Source organism: Vigna angularis, chromosome 2, assembly GCF_016808095.1.
Source record: "Vigna angularis cultivar LongXiaoDou No.4 chromosome 2, ASM1680809v1, whole genome shotgun sequence".
Classification (NCBI taxonomy): Eukaryota; Viridiplantae; Streptophyta; class Magnoliopsida; order Fabales; family Fabaceae; genus Vigna; species Vigna angularis.
In genome coordinates this window covers 16,847,186-16,865,668 of record NC_068971.1, presented here as the reverse complement: position 1 = coordinate 16,865,668, position 18,483 = coordinate 16,847,186, and the positions used below count along the sequence as shown (strand labels likewise).

General features: G+C 33.5%; 1 protein-coding gene across 4 annotated transcripts; it reads right to left on the bottom strand.

Moving 5' to 3' along the window:
• Nucleotides 1–2,097: 2,097 nt before the first annotated feature.
• Nucleotides 2,098–10,601, bottom strand: LOC108329183 (RNA polymerase II C-terminal domain phosphatase-like 2). 4 transcript variants are annotated; one of them, XR_001832201.2, is made up of 18 exons: nt 10,053–10,601; nt 9,491–9,961; nt 8,320–8,530; nt 7,932–8,089; nt 7,773–7,843; nt 7,588–7,693; nt 7,373–7,453; nt 7,045–7,189; nt 6,575–6,951; nt 6,420–6,477; nt 6,093–6,223; nt 5,965–6,018; nt 5,607–5,703; nt 3,418–3,578; nt 3,176–3,271; nt 3,030–3,069; nt 2,709–2,785; nt 2,425–2,443 (listed from the first exon to the last, which is right to left on the bottom strand). XR_001832201.2 is itself a non-coding variant. In XM_017563272.2 (16 exons), exons 1-16 carry the CDS (start codon nt 10,323–10,325, stop codon nt 2,404–2,406), a joined length of 2,487 nt encoding a protein of 828 aa, XP_017418761.1. In that variant the 5' UTR covers nt 10,326–10,601; the 3' UTR covers nt 2,098–2,403. The 4 variants fall into 4 exon arrangements, 2 of the variants coding, with proteins under 2 accessions (XP_017418761.1, XP_017418760.1); XR_001832200.2 differs by lacking the exon at nt 3,030–3,069 and having other exon boundaries at nt 2,382–2,443; XM_017563272.2 differs by lacking the exons at nt 3,030–3,069; nt 3,176–3,271 and having other exon boundaries at nt 2,098–2,443; nt 6,420–6,453.
• Between the last annotated feature and the right edge of the window lie 7,882 nt (nt 10,602–18,483).

The window sequence follows — 18,483 nt, the reverse complement described above, 5'->3', positions numbered from 1 at the left end:
TTTGAGGATTTATTTGCGTTTAATTGTTGCTTGGGTTTGTGTGATTGAGAAAACTAAATATATGAGCAATTGAGCAAATTGGTATAAATTTTAATGTGTAAAAGCTATTTTTAACCAACCTATTAAAAAAGAAGTACTAATTTGAGCAATTGATGAGGTCCAAGTTCACTTAAAATCACAAAATATGTTTGTTGTCAACTGATATAGCGTTGAGCAGTGCTATATTGGCATTAAACGTAAGCTTCGTCTGAAACAATTTATCTTTAGGACTCTAAGAGCCAAAAAGTTTCATTGAGCATCCATTTTGCAAATGGTTTTGTGCTAGCAACAGTAGGGCGTCACTGCATTTTTTTGTACTACAGGTCTCCAGGACGCTAAGCATCAAAAAGTGTCATTGAGCTCCCATTTTTGCGAGAAGAATGGCATTAAGCACCAGGATGTCGTTGAGCGCCACCTTTTGTGAAAAGTTTGGCATTGATCGCCACCTCCAAGCGTCAATTTGTATGTTGAATTTGTTTTCTTATTCAGTTGTTTGAGACCAATTTAAATGGACTATGTATTTTTGTGAGTATCATAGCGTTTTATTTAGATGGTGATATTGTTGTGGATTTGTGTGGTGATGATTGTTGAAAGAATTTTAAGGAGAAATGTTTTGTGGTATTATATTAGTACATGCATTGACATTTGGGAGGTTAGTAAGAAGGTATCCTAATATTCTATCAACCATTCAACTTGTATAAAAGAGGAGTGAGGAGAAAGAATGACAAAAGGTCCTAACCACTGAACCATTTTGGTCCTAAACACAAAGAGGAATAACATTGTGAATGATATGATGATAACTCCTATGTTTATAACACTACAAAGTATAAATACTATTACAAGTGCATGCTCATAATGAATTTAATTCAAAAACATGTATTTAGATAATGGCGTCTAATATCAACTATTTGTGTAAATATATGACTTGTATCTTTATACATGTTTAGTTTATAATTGATATATTTTAATTAATTTTAAAATAACTCTTTTATACACTGTAATGTTTCTTTTAGTGTTTGTTTATCTCTTTTGAATAATTAGTTTATCATGTGAGCATATGACAGATAGGTCTTAACGTGCCTGTGGTGGAAGACATTAATGGGACAGAGTAATTTTTTTCAATTTGCAATAATTATTTTTACAATTATTTATTTTTAAAGATAATTATATTAATTATATATATATATATAAACAATCTATTTTATTTTACCAATCCTATATTGTCTTATTTTATTATTTTTTATAAATTGCAAGCTACTAAATATAGAATGTTACATCTAAAATGAAAAAAATAAAAATTAAAATAGGTTTGAACGTTTTAAATTTTGATTAAATATTTAAAAATAAATAAATAAAAGAAAAGAAATTATTATTTTTTAATTAAATTAACCAATCATTTAAACTCATGATAAAAGAGACTAGGCCGTATGTCCCATTTTGACATCTCTTTACATCATACTAATAACTAAAACTTTTTATAATTTTCTTTAAATCTTTCTTTAAATATAATGCTCTCCACCTCCGGTAAATTTCCCCTCGCAGACACGATTATAATTACTTTCTACCCTTCTACCAAAAGTTACTCATTCAATATTCTTTTTTTGTAACATTTTACATTATGCACAACCGACACATCAAAGTTCACTCGAGAAATTAAAAAATTGCTTCTCTTTGAATGCCAATTTTTACCACATCCGATAAAAATCCTTCAAATTTAATTACTTCTCATTGTTTTTACTTCTAAACTAAAAAACATATTTTATACCCTAATTCATTATAAACTCGCCCAGATACTCTCAGAGATATTACATTCTGAACATTTTAAATGAAAAGAATTTGGCAAGGATAATTTTAAATTGGTCAAATGACCCACCGTAGCTCGCCTAGCAATACAAATGATTGAGCTTGTGAAAGAGACACTGAAACTCTTAACCGATTACTAGTCACATAATGAACCCAAAAGATCATACGAATATCTCAGGATACTAATTACAGTGACTACTACAAATATTAATCAGTCAAATCAGAATACACCAATGCTTAAGAAAAGCCGACTAGTGACAAAGGAGAAATGATTTTCTTGTAATTAATATTCCAACTAATATTGAAAAAGAGGCTACACAAACATTCTGTAAATGAGAAAAATAGTAGGGCAAAACCAAAAAAATGCCCTTCTCTATAACAGAATTTAGCCAAGGAAAATTTACCTTAGCATATCTACAACCGCTATGCCATAGATATTACAGGAGCAAATTACATCAAAACCTTTTCGCGTACAAAATGATAATGTGCCGTCCTGATAACTCAAAAGGCCCATTTCTAGTTGCTTCACTGACGGTAAATCTTGTTTATCTTCCAACATTTTCATTCCTTCAATCGTTTATTGGAAACTGAATGAGGCATCCTGAAAGCAAATAAAGAAAACTAAGCATGGACACCCCTTACGATATGAAATACTCACTCCTAAAAAAACAAGTTTCAGGAGTAATAAATCATTAAGTTTAGATATAGATCCTAATAAGTTTTTGACGGGCAGTCATAAAGACACCATTATATATTCTGGAGGAAGAAACTAAACAGAAACATTGAGAGGGAAAACATGAGATACAAGAGATCAAAACCAACAATTCTTGCTTTCACACTTTCAGATAAAATCTTATTTAAGTTACCTCGGGGAGCTGATACGCTTTTCCATTTGTTGATTAATGGCATTGGGTGTACTTGATCTAGTCTCAGCATCCGAAGCCTGAAAATCATAGTGAATTGACACAAATAATTAAATCCACGTGAGAAGTTAGGAAATTCACACAGCGCCTAGTATATCAACTTTTCCCCCCCCTAAAGCTATACAGCTAATCCCACAATAAAAATTCCAGAAAACAACCTAGTTCAAGTACTATCAACGGTACCAATTATTTGAGTCTGTACAAATTCCATGTGTCAACCCTTACACCAACTGTTAAGGAACTAATTAAACCAGTAACATATACCTTATGGAAAAAGTAATTGATTACTTGTTTTCCAACTGAACTGCAAGGCAATAATGAGACAAGCAATAGCAACAATAGGGTTGAAATGATATAAGGGTGTACTTGGATAATGGGTAGATACCAGGGGCTAACCACCAAACTATTACCTTTTAAGCCGGAACTTAAGAAGCCTGTCTAAGACAGCAGTACCAGACATGAAGCCAGTTCACTCCCCATTCAGTGATTTAGCCTTCACATTGATGCTACACAATTCCATAAACGATGTGATTTCTCTAAGCAACCACTTTCATCTGGAATTTCTAGTCCACATACCCCCCTTATCCAAGCATCACCTATTTCCTTAAATAAACAAGTCAAATCAACTACTAAAAACATTAAGAAAACCCACCTCAGAAGCATTTTCTCTGGGCATTCCATCTTCTGTTTGTGGCTCATTGGATTCAGGATTGACCACATCCCACAAGAAACCATTGTCACGTCCAAGAGAAAGCTTGTCAAATTCTCTATCAACGACTCTACACTGAGGCTCCACATGCGCCACATACTTCTCTGTAATTCCATACAGCAAAAAAAGAATTCAAAACTTACTATAGTTCTGTTAGAAGTGGACTTTAAGCCTAACTCAACCCCACAAAACCAGCTTGTAAGGTGAGATTTGCATCCACCTATAAACTATGAAACTGTAAAATAATTCTTGAGGGCTTAATTGATCCCTCTCATAATCTTTCTATTTATAAAAATAAATTGATACAAGAGTACATGATAATTAGGATAATCTTAGACATAATATAATCATGATAAATAAAGTAACCTAGACACAATATAATCATGATAAATAGAGTAACCTAGACACAATATAATTATGATAAATAAGGTAACCTTAAACACAATATAATCATGATAAATAGGATAACCCTAAACACAATATAATCATGATAAATAGGGTAAATATTCTAACACTCCCCCTCAAGCTGGAGCATACAAATTGTATGTGCCAAGCTTAGAATAAATAAACTCAATCAAACAAAATCAACTTGTCTAAAATATCGAGACAATAGACGTGGTAACTTTGGCTCCGAACAAGATGCACATATGCTTCAGACCATCGAGAGAATGTTTATAAACTAAATTGGACTCACAAACCACCAAATAGATTCCTCATAAGCTTATGGAGAATAATATTGGACAACCACAAAACTTCATCTACATGAACCTTCAAGTAGGATGACTTTGACAAAGTTGATTTCCATCAAAAGTGAATGACGAGTGAGAGACAGTGACAAACTGTAGAGACTGGATTGCCATCAAGTAAGGATGGGACCTGCATGGCTAAAAGCGACAAACTACAGAGACTGGATTCCATCAAGAAAGGATAGGGCTTGCAGTGGCTAAAAGCGACAAACTAATGGGGCCTGTAGTGGCTGAAACAAACTGCAGTGACTAAACTTCCATCACTGATTGATTAGGTCTGCAGTGGCTGAAACATACTGTAGGGACTAAACTACCATCATTGACTGATGGGGCCTGCAATGGTTGAAACATACTCCCCCTCACAGTGAACATGGAACTGTGAAGGTGAAAGATCATAATGATCTCCTTTATTCATTAAAGCACCAATAGGAACCATGGTTGGATTGTGTTGAGAACCTTAAGGATGACAGATTCAAAGAACAAAAAAATTGAGACTTATGATGACATTAAAGGCCAAAGGCAGGTTGGAGGTTCAAAGGTTTTGGTATTGTTTGACTCGTCGAATCAGGTTGAGTCCATATACATCCTTGGTTCCTAATTTCAAAGTCAGTAAACCACTCTTAACGCCACTTTATCACTTTTCTCTTCAATCATTGTTGGTCACTTTCTCCTTGGGCTCGAGTCTAGTTTGTTTAGCTCGTACTTCTTGTGATACAATGCAAAGTATCACCATTTGGGAGTAGTCTAACACAAAATTGGCTTGTAGGATGAGGTTTGCACTCAGTTATAAACTATAAATTGACTTTATCTCTATTCGATGTAGGACTTCCAACAAGTTCAAATAAAGGGGCAAAAAGTTAGTTAGACTTGTAACAATGACTTAGCATGATGCATCCACCAGTGTCATGCAGAGAAGCAATTCCTTGAGTCCAGACAATAAAGTACAAAAAATATTTACCTCTTGGACCAAGTATGCTGATATTTTCTACCCTGACAGTTAACATAGACTGAACATCGGGTACTACAAGATATTCTTGAACTCACTCCCAATTGTTCAATTTCCTTCAATAATCAATGTTTGCAATTTTAACAAACCATCAAAAATAAAGAACCTCGGAACAACTTTACAGGTATGCATAGTTGGAATGCAAGGGCAGATTCAAATACTTGTTGTCAAGCAACAAGTAAATGTTATCACTAACCAAAAAGCAAAGAAAATCTCCATAGATCCCCGTAAACATGACAACCAATGATGTGACACTGGATGCAGCAATAACTAAACCATCAGCCTGTATGTATTATTAGTATATCCCTATATTCCAATAAGTTTTAAACAAAAACAACAAAATCAGAATACATTTTTGGAATTGCTTGAACAGTGCTTACCTGCTAAGCTTCTAAGGGCATTCTCAGCAGCTTGTTGTTGAGCATCCTTCCTCGTCCTACCCATGCCAACACCTATTTTCTCACCGGTAAATAGTACCTAAACCCAATCACATGACAAATTTAAAACACAGGCTACGAATCACTTAAAACAGAGAAGACCGTAAATACTTCAGACCATGGGTAACAAATAGCCATATAACGAATTCTAGTTTAAAAACACTGTCAACTACTGCATATAATTTAGTATGACACAACTCATACTACATATGTAAAGAGTACTGCAATTAAGAATAATTGTTCACCTGACATGCATACACAGGCATAGCAAAGAAAAGACTAGAAAGGAAATTTCACTGACCTCAACGGAAAACTGCAAGTCCTTGCTGGTGCTTAGAATGGACTTAAATTCAACCTACAAATGAAAACGTCAAAATGCAATTCAAGAAAGAAAGAAATTGATCCAATAGGTGAAGAAGCCACGCACACCTTCGAGTTACACCGCCTTCCAATTTCCTGCAGCACTTGAATGGATAGAGGTGGTAATAAGTTCAATTTTCCAGCTTCATTTTGAAGATCTTTACAATTAGAAGATGCATGATTCTGAGATATCCCATCCTCTGCAGAATGTTGGGTCAATAACACAACACAGAAAACAGCAATTATTATAGGCAAATAAAATGTAAATGAGAAGCCCAGAAACTAGCTTGTCCATAGTATCTGGTCAATTTTCACACACTATTCATCATACATATAAGAGTATCAAATACAACTTAAAGGCTTAAAATCAGAATATATTATGAAAATAAAATTTACCTGATAGCAGAGGCTTAGATGGAGCATTCTGCCTCTGCAAATCAGAAACAGAAGTTGCCTACATATAAGCCATATTTCAAATCAGGAAATTTTACAGTATTCCTAGAACACTTAAACAGTAAAAAATAGGAGGCAACAAATGTTTATTGACAAACCTCTTCAGTCTTAAGTTGCAATGCTTGTTGATGCCCGACATTGGGAGGTGAACCTACGACACTATGAGAAAATGGTTTCAGTTGAGCCTGATGCTTTTCGGACTTTATTACATTAGATTCTTTACCAGATGCTATAGACCAATTATTTGTCTGAGTTCTGCTGGTAATATCATCTTCTACCAACCCACCTCCAAATGGCTGCATTGTTAAAGATGTTGATGCTTGATTGGGTGGCCTTGATATCAGAGGAGGTTCAGCTGAAATTTGACCTCTTATATCTGGACCATGTCTCATGCCTAGAACACCTTTTCGCATGTCATAATCACGATCAACAGAGCTGCCTTCATGCTTGACCGGAGGTCCAAGCAAACCAGGTTCTGAAACAAGGTTGGTAAAGATAAACATCAAAAGAAAGCATATATTTTCGAGTGTACAATGCAGAAATTCTAATAGCATGCGATGTTCCATACTCAATGAAGGCGGAATCAGTATTCTTGAAGATCCAGGGCCAGTGACACCTGAAATAATACCAGCAGTTGGCTGAGAGGGTTCATGTCTAAACTCAACACTGTTGACCATGGGTTGGGCAACTAAGTCAACAGGAAATTTATCACCCTGAAAAGAAAAATACAATAAATAAAGGGACAATTATTGTAGTATCTACAAATGTTCCATGCACGTAAATACCAACATTCCTCACACAGACAAGAAATCCCAACCAAGATTTACTAGAAAGTCTGAGAAAACATTGCTCCAACATAGATCAGAAATAATACATCGAAAACCAAGGAAACTTACAGGCTGGCTTAACCTCCGTTCAACTTCTGCACCATTGATTCCTTCACTTAGTGGGGCATTAGTATTACCATTTGGCACATCCTGTCATCCAGTGAACATGGTGATATTAGAGCAACAAATAAATAAGCATCTTCAACAGCAATATAATGGCACGTCTTCCTAGATGGCTAGTTATCATCAATAAACTAGAAAACACATATCTTCCAGCGTAATACCTCTGACATCAAGTAGTTGCTCACATCTGGAGGATGAGGTAAAATTCCAATATCATCTTCAAAGAAGATTTCAGCAATTCTTTGTAATAAACTCTCATCAAACTCTCTAAGAATATGGGAAAGTAATTATTAGTCATGGTGAGAAGTTTATTTGAGTTAATGAAACTAAATATCATATAACTTACTTGAAAAAACAACCTCTGACATTGCATGCAACATTTCTCGCTACACAAAGGACCGGAACAGCATTGGCCGTCTAAGAAAATAAATACTAAAGTTAAAGTCTCTACCATGGACACTCAGAAGAAAACAATATTTTTTGCAATAATTAAATAAAACTGCACCTCTGCTTGAGGAGAGTAATAAGGAGTAAAGGCAGGAACAACATGAACCCTAGGCTGGTCCTTGTCTTCCCAAACCTTTGACCGGTCATCAATTACCATTGCCATTTTGGGATGGCACATGCCATCCTGAAAAACATTAGGCAGAGATTTCCGAGAGCCTGAAAATTGCACAATAAGAAAATGAATTGCAGCCAAGAAGAAATTAGACACAATAAGAACCCACAACAGGACATAATAAAGCAAAAACGAAGTTGTGCAATTTGTATTTGTAAAAATACAAGATAGAACAATTTATTTTAAGAGGTTCTTTCATTTCAAAATAATTATCTTGTTAAAGAATGATTATTCACAGAAAGTTCAAATAGATAGGAAGAAAAAAGAATCATACCTGATTTGACACAAATGACACGTTCAAGGATTTGCTTTGGACCTATAAGATGAGCCTCAGGATCAAGAAGCCTCCACATTTCCAAAGCATAATCCCTTTCAGCCATAGTACAAACATATACTTCAAACCGCTTGCGTCCTTTCGCAGTTAAATAGCATCTTAGATCCTCCCATGCTGGTCGTAATCTCACTAATACACTAGTATCACGAATCTGTAAAAAATCAACATAAAAAGTCCCTACATATCAAAAGGCCGCTTCCACACACAAATACATCAATTAGGTGTAATCAATAACTACACCACATGCTTACAAATTCAGATGAAAAAAAATTTCAAGTTTGTATTCTGTTGATTTTCTAAAGAGAGAGAGAGACGGGATGAAGATGAATTAGAATGCTTAACTACAACAAAATTAAACAAAGCAATCCACTAAGAAACCCAAAGCCTTCCCAAGTACATTGATAGCATATACATCAATAACAAGGATAAGCATATGCAGGAATCCCAAGCAATTTAATCAATAATAGAAATATAGAATTAAGACTTAACGCAATGTTATTTGCCACTCACCAATGTTATTTAGCTCGTATCTTGTTTTTGTAACTCAACTGATAATTTAAAGTTACAATTTACACAAACAAAAACAAATAAGCAAAAGCTGAAACTGTAAATAGGAAGGAATCAACACAAAACATTAAACCATAATAACTCTTAAATGGCCAATCATCCAAAATACGAGATTACAGAAAGCAGAATATATCACATACCAATAAAACACAAAATGTTGTCATTCTTTGTCTCTCCCCCTTATAGGTAATAAAACATTCCTAATTCCGCCAAAAACTACCGAGCAAAACTCTACTCTTCTAACCCAAATCTCTGAAAGCATTCGTTTACATGAGTAAAGCAGTAATGAAGTAGATGAATATGTAAAGGGGTTGAAAACCTATGCTCTCATTAAACTTCGCCTATTAAAAAAAAAACCAAACTTAAACCCTAAATCTCCATCGAGAAATCTCCAACCACCACTCAACTCTCCATAAAAAATAACCCCAAAACTCAAACATCAGAAAACTAACCAACAACTAAAACCAAACACACAGACAAAGCTCTCACTGAGCAACTAAAGTCACAAAAGTCGCAGCCAACTAATAACCATAAAGTCACAAACCTCAGGATTGATGCGTGTGAGTACAATATTCCTATCTTGCAGCCTAACAACCGGACGAATCAGTTTCTCGTGGCTACCGGAATGCGGCAACACCTCCTCCATCTGAACCTTATACACCTTCCCGTTATCCACCACACAATCGCTCTCCGCAAACTGCTTCAGCAGCAACCGGTCTTCCAGGTAGCGCTTAAGTTCCGCGGACATCCCCTGCACCCGCAACGGGTCGATCTCGCGCGAAAGCCAACTCCTCAAGGCCTCAATTCTATCCTCAAACGACTTCATCGTGTTTGCAACGATGAGTGTCTCGTCCAAATCGAACACAATCGCCAGACACCTCAGGTTAAGCATCCCCAAGCAAGCGTCGTAGAGTCCTACAGGAACCGCGAAGCACCAGAAGCAGGGGAACTTCTTCCTTTTGCTCGGCATCGAAACAAGGTGAATCTCCTCGTCGTTCACCAGCACTACCGCCGTCTAAAACGCACCGCTTTGTCAGAAACACTACAATTAAAGAAAATAAAAGCTTTATTTACTTATTTCACGCATTTAATTTATTGATTTTAACCTTCATTTCGTAGAAGCAACTGGCGTGGATGGAGATTAGCTCCTTTTGCTCTGCAGCGACTGAGGAATCGAGCTTGCAATGGACGTTGAATGCGGCAATGGTTTGAAGGATCGACAGCGGAGGGCAGCGCTCGCTCTTGGCGCTGAAGTGGTGGATGCGAATCTCGTTGTTGGGGAAGCGGAAGTTGTGAAACGGCGTCGTCGGAAAAACGTCAAGTTCGCCGACGTGCTTGTCGCCATCGTAGACCTCATGTTTGAACCCTAAACGACTCATCACTCGCGCGCAAAAACGCTTCCGAGTATCGGAAATGGAAACGACGACAGTGGAGACTAAAACGCAAGACGGAGAGAAGAATGCTCAGGAGACGAGAGTTTCTAGCAGATTCGCTAATGCCGTTTTCCTCTTTCGTTGTTTGGTTCTTCCAATCGTCGAAGATACTCTTGCAGAGTAAACACTACCTCTCTCTCTATTACAGTCTCTGAGACTCGGAGCATTTTCTCACTTTCTCTCTCTCTTGTTTCTCTCTCTAGCCTGCGTTTTCAAACTATCACAAGGCTTCCATATATATAGGCCCGAAAGAGGGGTTCGGTTGAACAGGAAACGTGGATGTTGTGTGAGATTACGCATATGCCCCGATTCGCTTCCTGGGAGATGTTAAGGTTACACGGGTGGGGACAAATGATGAGACCCTCTGGGACACGTTGAACTACCATCCACTGTTGATCGCACAAAGAAGTGGGTCATGTATCGTACTATTTATAACCTCATTATACATTATCTTCTCTTTCAAAAAGAAATTTTAAATGAATCTCTTTATTTTTATCTCTCCATGAGTGTATGCTCCATACGCTACTTTAAAACATAAATTTTAATGTAAAAGGACATCTTGGTTATAAAAGTTTATGGCACTGTCATGTTATGAACGGTTTCATTTAAGATTCTAATTCTTTTTGTTTAAATCTGTAAATTTAACTATTTATTTTAATTGTCAAATACATTTTAATATTACCACTTACATAAAAAAATTTTCCCTGACCAAAAAAAGAGAGTTAAATAACACTTTAAATATAATTAATATATTAAATTAACGAATTTCACTGATTTTAAGTTTGCTATTTTCGAACATTAAAACATTTTTATGCACTAATTTATTTTCCCGATTACTTTGTCTTATTTAATTTTAAATAGGTGGGTTGGTAACTGTTTCTCCAAAATTTCAAATACGAAAAAGTAATCATTTTAATTAAGAAAGTTGGTTAAGATTTCCGGTGTCTTAACATACAAAATTTATGGTTTTGGATGATATACCAATTGTTTTTATATATATCTTTAATTAATGGCTAGAATTCCTTTTTCTCCTTTAATTCTAATAAAAAATTTAATTAAATTCTTAATTCTTATTTGATTCTGTTTATTATTTTAGTTTTTAAAAAGATTTAATTAGATATTTAATGTTAGATTAATATTTGATTTTTGTTAGATTTTATATATAAATCATTCTATCTAAAAATGAAAATTAATTTAAATATTTTGGTTTTTAAAATTGAATAGTTTGATGTATAAATTCTAAGTGGAAATCTAACATAATTAAACCATTTTAAAAAATTAAAAGATTAAATTGAACCAAATAAAAATAAAAATTTAATTGAATTTTTCGTAATCATTAGGACTATAAAATGATTTTAACCTTAAATGAATTTATACATTTTTATCAAATATAGTAAATATTTGAAACAAATAGATAAAGTTTTGCTCTTCCAATCTTGTTAGAGAATATTAGTACTTCAGGTATTAAAATCATGATAACGATAATTTAGAAAAATAATATAAGTTATTTATTAATTTAATATTTTCAACTTTATTAAAGTGGGCGAATTAGTTAAAAAGGTGTTATAAATCGAGACTGGTAAGTATCACTTAATTTACTAATAATATTTAAAAATAATTTTCTGAATATTGAAAGTTGGTATTGTGTATAAGAAATTTTCATTGAAAATAAAATATTGGAAAGGATATGTTTCCATGGTATCATCAATTGGGATAAAAATTAATTAAATTTTAATTATATTTAATTCTAAAATATATTTTTGCAAATTAAATTTAGAAAAGTATGGAAAATTTTCATTATTTTATTTTTCTAATACCATATTTAATGGTTTTCTATTTATTTTAAGTTTCAGGTTGTCAATATTTATGTTATTTGTGATCCTTATATTGTATCTAGTCTATTTCTAGATTTTTTATCTTCGTCAACCCTTCAGGTGTATAGTCGACGACAACATTCTCATTATTCATCAAATAACTCACATCTAGTATTCAATCCTTCATCTCTGAAAACTGAGGTTGAACTTCTAATTATTCTCCTAAATGAATAAGTTCTACCTATAATCAATCTCTCCATTTCACTATTTCAAGTTACCATAGATTATCTTCATCTTTGTATACTTATCTTTTCTCTGTTTCTACTATGTCATTTCCAAAATTTGTAGGTGATGCCTTAGCTTATCTTGGTTGGCGTCGGGCCATGCTTGATCAAATCAATGCTCTTTGTAATGGTGGAACTTGAGGGCTCATCCTATTATTATATGGGAAAACTATTGTTGATTGTAGGAGGATCTTTGTTATCAAAGTCGGTCCTTATGGTACTATTGATTATCTCAATGCTCGTTCTTTAGCCAAAGGTTACACACAAATTTTTGGTTTGGATTATAGTGATACTTTTTTTCCAATGGCAAAGATGGCTTATGTTCACTTATTTATAGTCATGATTGCTCTTTATAATTGTCCCATTTCAACCTAATACCAAAAATGTTTTTCTTAATTGAGATATGCAAAAAGAAATTTATATGGAACCACCTTCAAGTTACTCAAAGGGAGTCTTCTAGATTGATATGGTGTCTCTACAAATCTTTATATAGCCCAAAATAGTCTTCTAGAACATGGTTTAGAAAATTTAGCAGTGTTGTTCAATAGTTTTGTATGACTCGTAATGAGGCAGATCATTCAGTCTTTTGTTGTCACTCAAGTGCCAAGTGTATCTATTTAATAATATATGTTTATGATATTATTCTTACACGTAATAATCACCATGACATCTCCTAAATGAAACAACATATTTGTTACTACTTTCAAACCAAATATCTTGACAAACTCGTATATTTCTTGGGGATTGAGATAGCATAATTCAACAATGGTATTATTATATATCAAAAGATGTATGCATTGGATATTTTACAGAAAATTAGGTTAATGAACTCAAAGTTTGTTGACACACCCATGGACCCTAATACCAAACTCTTACCTAATTAAGGAGAGTCTTTCTCATATCCTAATAAGTATAGAAGATTATTGAAAATTTGAATTATCTTACTATTGACATTTCCCTTATAGTTAGTATGATGCATCAATTTCTTAATTCTCTATGTGCATATCATTGGATCAAGTCATTCATATATTAAAGTAAATTAAAGGATCTCTTGGAAAATGTTTGTTATATGGTCACTGATGTCCATGTCATGCTCGACTCAAATTAATGTTACAAATTAAATGCAGTATACTAGGCAATGACTCCTAAGTCGTCTCTCAAGGACCAATTTTAGTTCAGTCAAAGGATCAAACATGTAGTGGGGGGTTTTTGAACAGTTTTGCGAATTTAAAATAATAGCACAAATGACTTAGATTAAACAACGATTAAAAATGTTTGGTCACTAGTTCAATTGCAATGTTTTCTATCCTTGATTAACAACAAATTACACGCTCTTCTCACTACTAATCCAACACAAATTAACCAATTGAGCGAAGGTTAATCCGATTTTCAAATATTCAAATTAAGCTAACGCAATGCAAATATCTAATAAATTTTGCACCACCACAAGTTAAGCAATTGTGGCTCTAATCAACTAAATGGAGATTAAATACAAATTATGTAATTAAGCGTGTAACCAATTGCAAGCACAGAACAAATTATACGATGCAAGGAAAGATGAGCAGAAACACAATAATAGAACAATAATCTCAAAGAAATGATGCAATCTCCCTAGTGTCCAACCAAACAGAATAATGCTTCCATTAAAACGAGTTCAACACATCAAAACGATTTAGAAAACATTAGAGCATAGGCAAAACAAAAACGAAGAGAGCAAAATGAAAAGAAATAAAAACTGAAAAAAAACAGAAGTGCAGAACAGAAGCGAAATCACTAAAATGAAATTGGAAGTAAAACAAAATTGGAATTAAAACTGAAAAACAAAATTACAAAACCTAAGAGCACAATTGTTGTTCACGTTTTAGAGAAAATAGAATGAAATAGAATGAGTTGTATAAGTTGTGGCTGTATGGGTTCAAAACCCTAAGCCAGCCAAGTCAGCCCAATAATTGAGCTTCTTCCTAATTGACCAAAAATGGGCTCGATGTTCAAGTTTACCCAAAATTAAAAGAAATAATTACAAACTAAATTAAAAACAAATGATGATGTGGACAATATTAAATGACGTGGTAGCCCCTCTTGAAGTCCAAAATATAATTCCAAATTTTGCCCTGAAAATAATAATGGGAATAATTAAATCCAGATAATACAAATTAATATAAAATATGAATTACTAGTCAAATTAAGCCTAAATAGCAAAAATGAGAAAATAATGGACAATTAAGCACAATTTAATAATTAAATTTGGTATAAAGAGCTAAGTGAATAGGACAAAATAATGATTCATCAATCACAATAACCGTACAAAGTTTTCTATTATTCAAATGTTGATTGGACATGATCTCCTTTTAATAGAAATTTACTTTCAAATATTGTGTTTTCATTGGGGTAACTTGATTTCTCGGAAGAGTAAGAAACAAAGTGTTATGTAAAGATCTAGTGCAAAAGCAAAATATAAATATATGGTCTTAGCCACTTTTGAAAGTGTTTGGCTTAAAACATTACTTAAAGAGTTTCAATTAGGAGATGTCACTCAAATTATGCTTATATCTGACCATCAAACTGCTCTTCATATTAGTTATAATCTTGTTTTTCATGAAAGGACCAAGCATATTGAGATCAACTATCATTTTATTCAAGAAAAAAAATATATTTAGACATTGAGACTGATTTTTTTAACTTAAGTAGATATTTTCACTATGTTTACGAAGACGTAAAATTAATTATATTTGTAATAAGATTGATATAATGATTTATATGCACTAGCTTAAGGATTGTTAGATATTATTAGTTACAATATATTATGTTAATTACAATATTATATTTATTTAGGCTTAGCACATATTTTTCTTTGTTATCCTTCATTATAAATATATTACCCTATATGTATTTTCTAAACAAGGAAAATTAACTCTACATTATTTTAACACCATATTCCTTTTCCAAGTAGAGCTTCTTTGAAAATTATGATGTTTTTAACCTAATTGTCTTTGACACCTTTGGTGTACAAATTGTCTCTCATTTATCTTAATGTATTTTTCTTCTCTTTCATTTTCTTTTTCTATAGAAACTTTCCTTCAATACTCATTAACTCTATAGACAATGAATTCCCTACTTGGGTTGTCATTAAGGATGCAGACATGCCTTTTTTGTGTCGAATGAGATGAACCATCTGCTACGAATCCACTTGAAATGGTGTTTATATGTCCCTTAAGCGGGGCCATCTCTCTTTTGCTCCTGCTCTGACTTTTGCGCCTTGATGATTCCCTCATCCATTGGGCCCCATACTTTGTTCTTTTGGGACTACATGTTGGGCTTTGTTAACAAGGTGAACTTCTGTCCAAGCAGTCCTTCTTCACGAATTGCCTCAAGTGGCTAGCTTTGGTGAGCTTTTAAATTTTATCTCTCAAGGATAAACACCCTGTTTGGTTGAGATTTCTCTGATAAAGGCAATGCTTCTTCCCATTGGCATTGGGTGGGGTCAACTTCTTCTTGGGGATGGACATTAAGTTAACATTGAGTGTCTCTTCTAAAATTTTGGCTTAAAGCACACTTAGCGGGGTGTAATTTCTAAAGCGACGACCATATTCAGTCTTTCTTTACCTTTGGACGATTTCTTGTTTGTCCCCTTCTTTTTTCCTCTTGGAGATTCCGCACGTATCTTCTTGCGGAAGTCCCTCACATCTTCCACTTGCATGTATTAGGTCACTCTCTACCTCAGATTGTTCATGCTCTCAATGTGCTTCATACATAAGTTGTCGGTGAACAACACTGATTGTAATGTTGTGATTAGATGATGCATGGCTACATATGAGTTAAGGTTTTGGATTTGCAAAGAGACCTTTATGAACCTCTCTATGAAGGCCCGTATGGACTCTTCTTTCTTCTGCCTAACATTGACCAAAGCGATTGATGTCAAGTGATGTGGTCGGCTTGTTGTGAATTAGACTCTGAAATCTTACTCGGATGGCCGCAAAAAAATTTATGGAGTTAGTTAGCAATATAGAAAACCAGGGTAGGGCTTCCCCTTTAAGAAAGGTAGAGAAAACTCGACACCATATGGCATCACTTGTAGTATACAACGTCATTTGATTCATGAAGATCTGGATGTGCTTATTCGAGTCTGTAGATCTATCATACTTGTCAAACATTAGCATCCTCCGGTTATCGGGCAAAGGGGTCTCTATGATCCTTGTGATGAATAACAACAGAATGAAGGTGCTAACAATTGTGATAGAGTTAGAGTGGTGTTTACTTGCACCGAAATTGTTCGCCTGAACTATTTGGTCTAGCTTCTCCCAAGGTTGTTTAGTTGGTCCTAAGAGATGGGGTGAATGGCGCAAGAACTTTACCACCTTTCTCTTGCCGAATGATTTCGTTCTCTATCCACAGTGCTTTTATTTCTTCCTCATATTTCCTCTACATCTCATTCATTTGCCTTTGCATCTCATTCATTTGCCTCCGCATTCTCTTTATCATTTCCATTAGGTCCATCTAGTTTTTAACAATTTCCTCCGGTGCTAAGTTGCTTACCATGTTTCTTGTGGTTATCCTGTGGGATTCAAAAGTTTTCACTCGGCCCCATAGTGGACACCAAAATATTTCGGTGTAAGATCAAATGCCCATTTAAAACAATTTTCACATTGTTTACTCTTCAATTGTCATTTCTTTGCTTGGATAATCTGTTTTCCAACCGACCAGATGTACCCACTAAAGATACTCTAATACATAAATCAGTTCAGAATCGACTAGTTAAGCAATTAATATTATAATAAATGCATTGTAAAAATTTCAACAACAATATTTCAACACGTGTTTATAATTTTGTTCATGAAGTTTTGATTAGGATTGACTTAATTACGACCCAATTTAGTCTAAACCTAATTACTGACTTAAATTAACTAGATGATTAGATCATTCTAATCGTACTCCATCAATCTCTTGAACGATTGATCATAACATCTTAATCTATAATTGATACATATACTAAAGAATGTTTTCTAGTATGTTATGTGATGCCATTAAAAATAAAATAGATGAAACACAAAGTATTCAAACCGAATATTTTAATTATCAATTTATAAAAAAAAACACATGGGTGCCGTGCTTATATACCTAACGTAAGGTATAACTCATTTTTAATTTTGACATGTATTTATAACATCCTTATTTTTTTATCCTTATTCATGTAAAATATTTTGAATTTGATCCTAATACATATTGTAAAATTTTAATTTGGTCCCTTATATATACATATATTTAAACTAATCTATAATGATTAAATTAAAATGATAAGAATTGAAGGTATATTAGATGTTGGGATTAAATTAAGAATATATTAACCTAATTTCGATGGTCAAACCCTAACAAACTAATAATCTCAACTTCACACACTTCTTTTGTTTGTACAGTGTTAGGCACTTCTACTTATGTCGTTTGTTGCATTTAAAAGCCTAGGCCAACCATCCTAGACCTTTGTATCAACATGTATTCACAAATCAACATTATATCAACATCACATCAATGAGACAGATCAACATGTATTCACAAGCAGTGTTCAAAATCTGGTGGATGAAACTCAAAATTTTGTGTTCTTCTCGTTGCAATCTATCAAATACAACAAACATTTTTTTCTCCTAATAGGGTAATAAATGATAATATCTTACCAAATAGTAAAAAAAATTCTTAAATTAAGTAAAAAGAGTTAAATTGAGTGAAACTTGAGATAAATTTATATTATTAGTAATTATTTTATGTATTATTTCAACATGATGTTTTAATTATTTATTATTACTATTGAAATAAACAACACAAATATTTTATTAATATTTACAGTATAATTTATTATATATAAATATTGATACAATCTTTACATTATTTGGATCAACATTTTCTCTTTCTTGATATTTATACTTTCTGCACCTTTCATAAAACAAAACGCACACTTCCACAGTCTTTTCTTCACTTTTCCCCGTCTCGTCCATTTCGTCGCCTAAAATAAACACA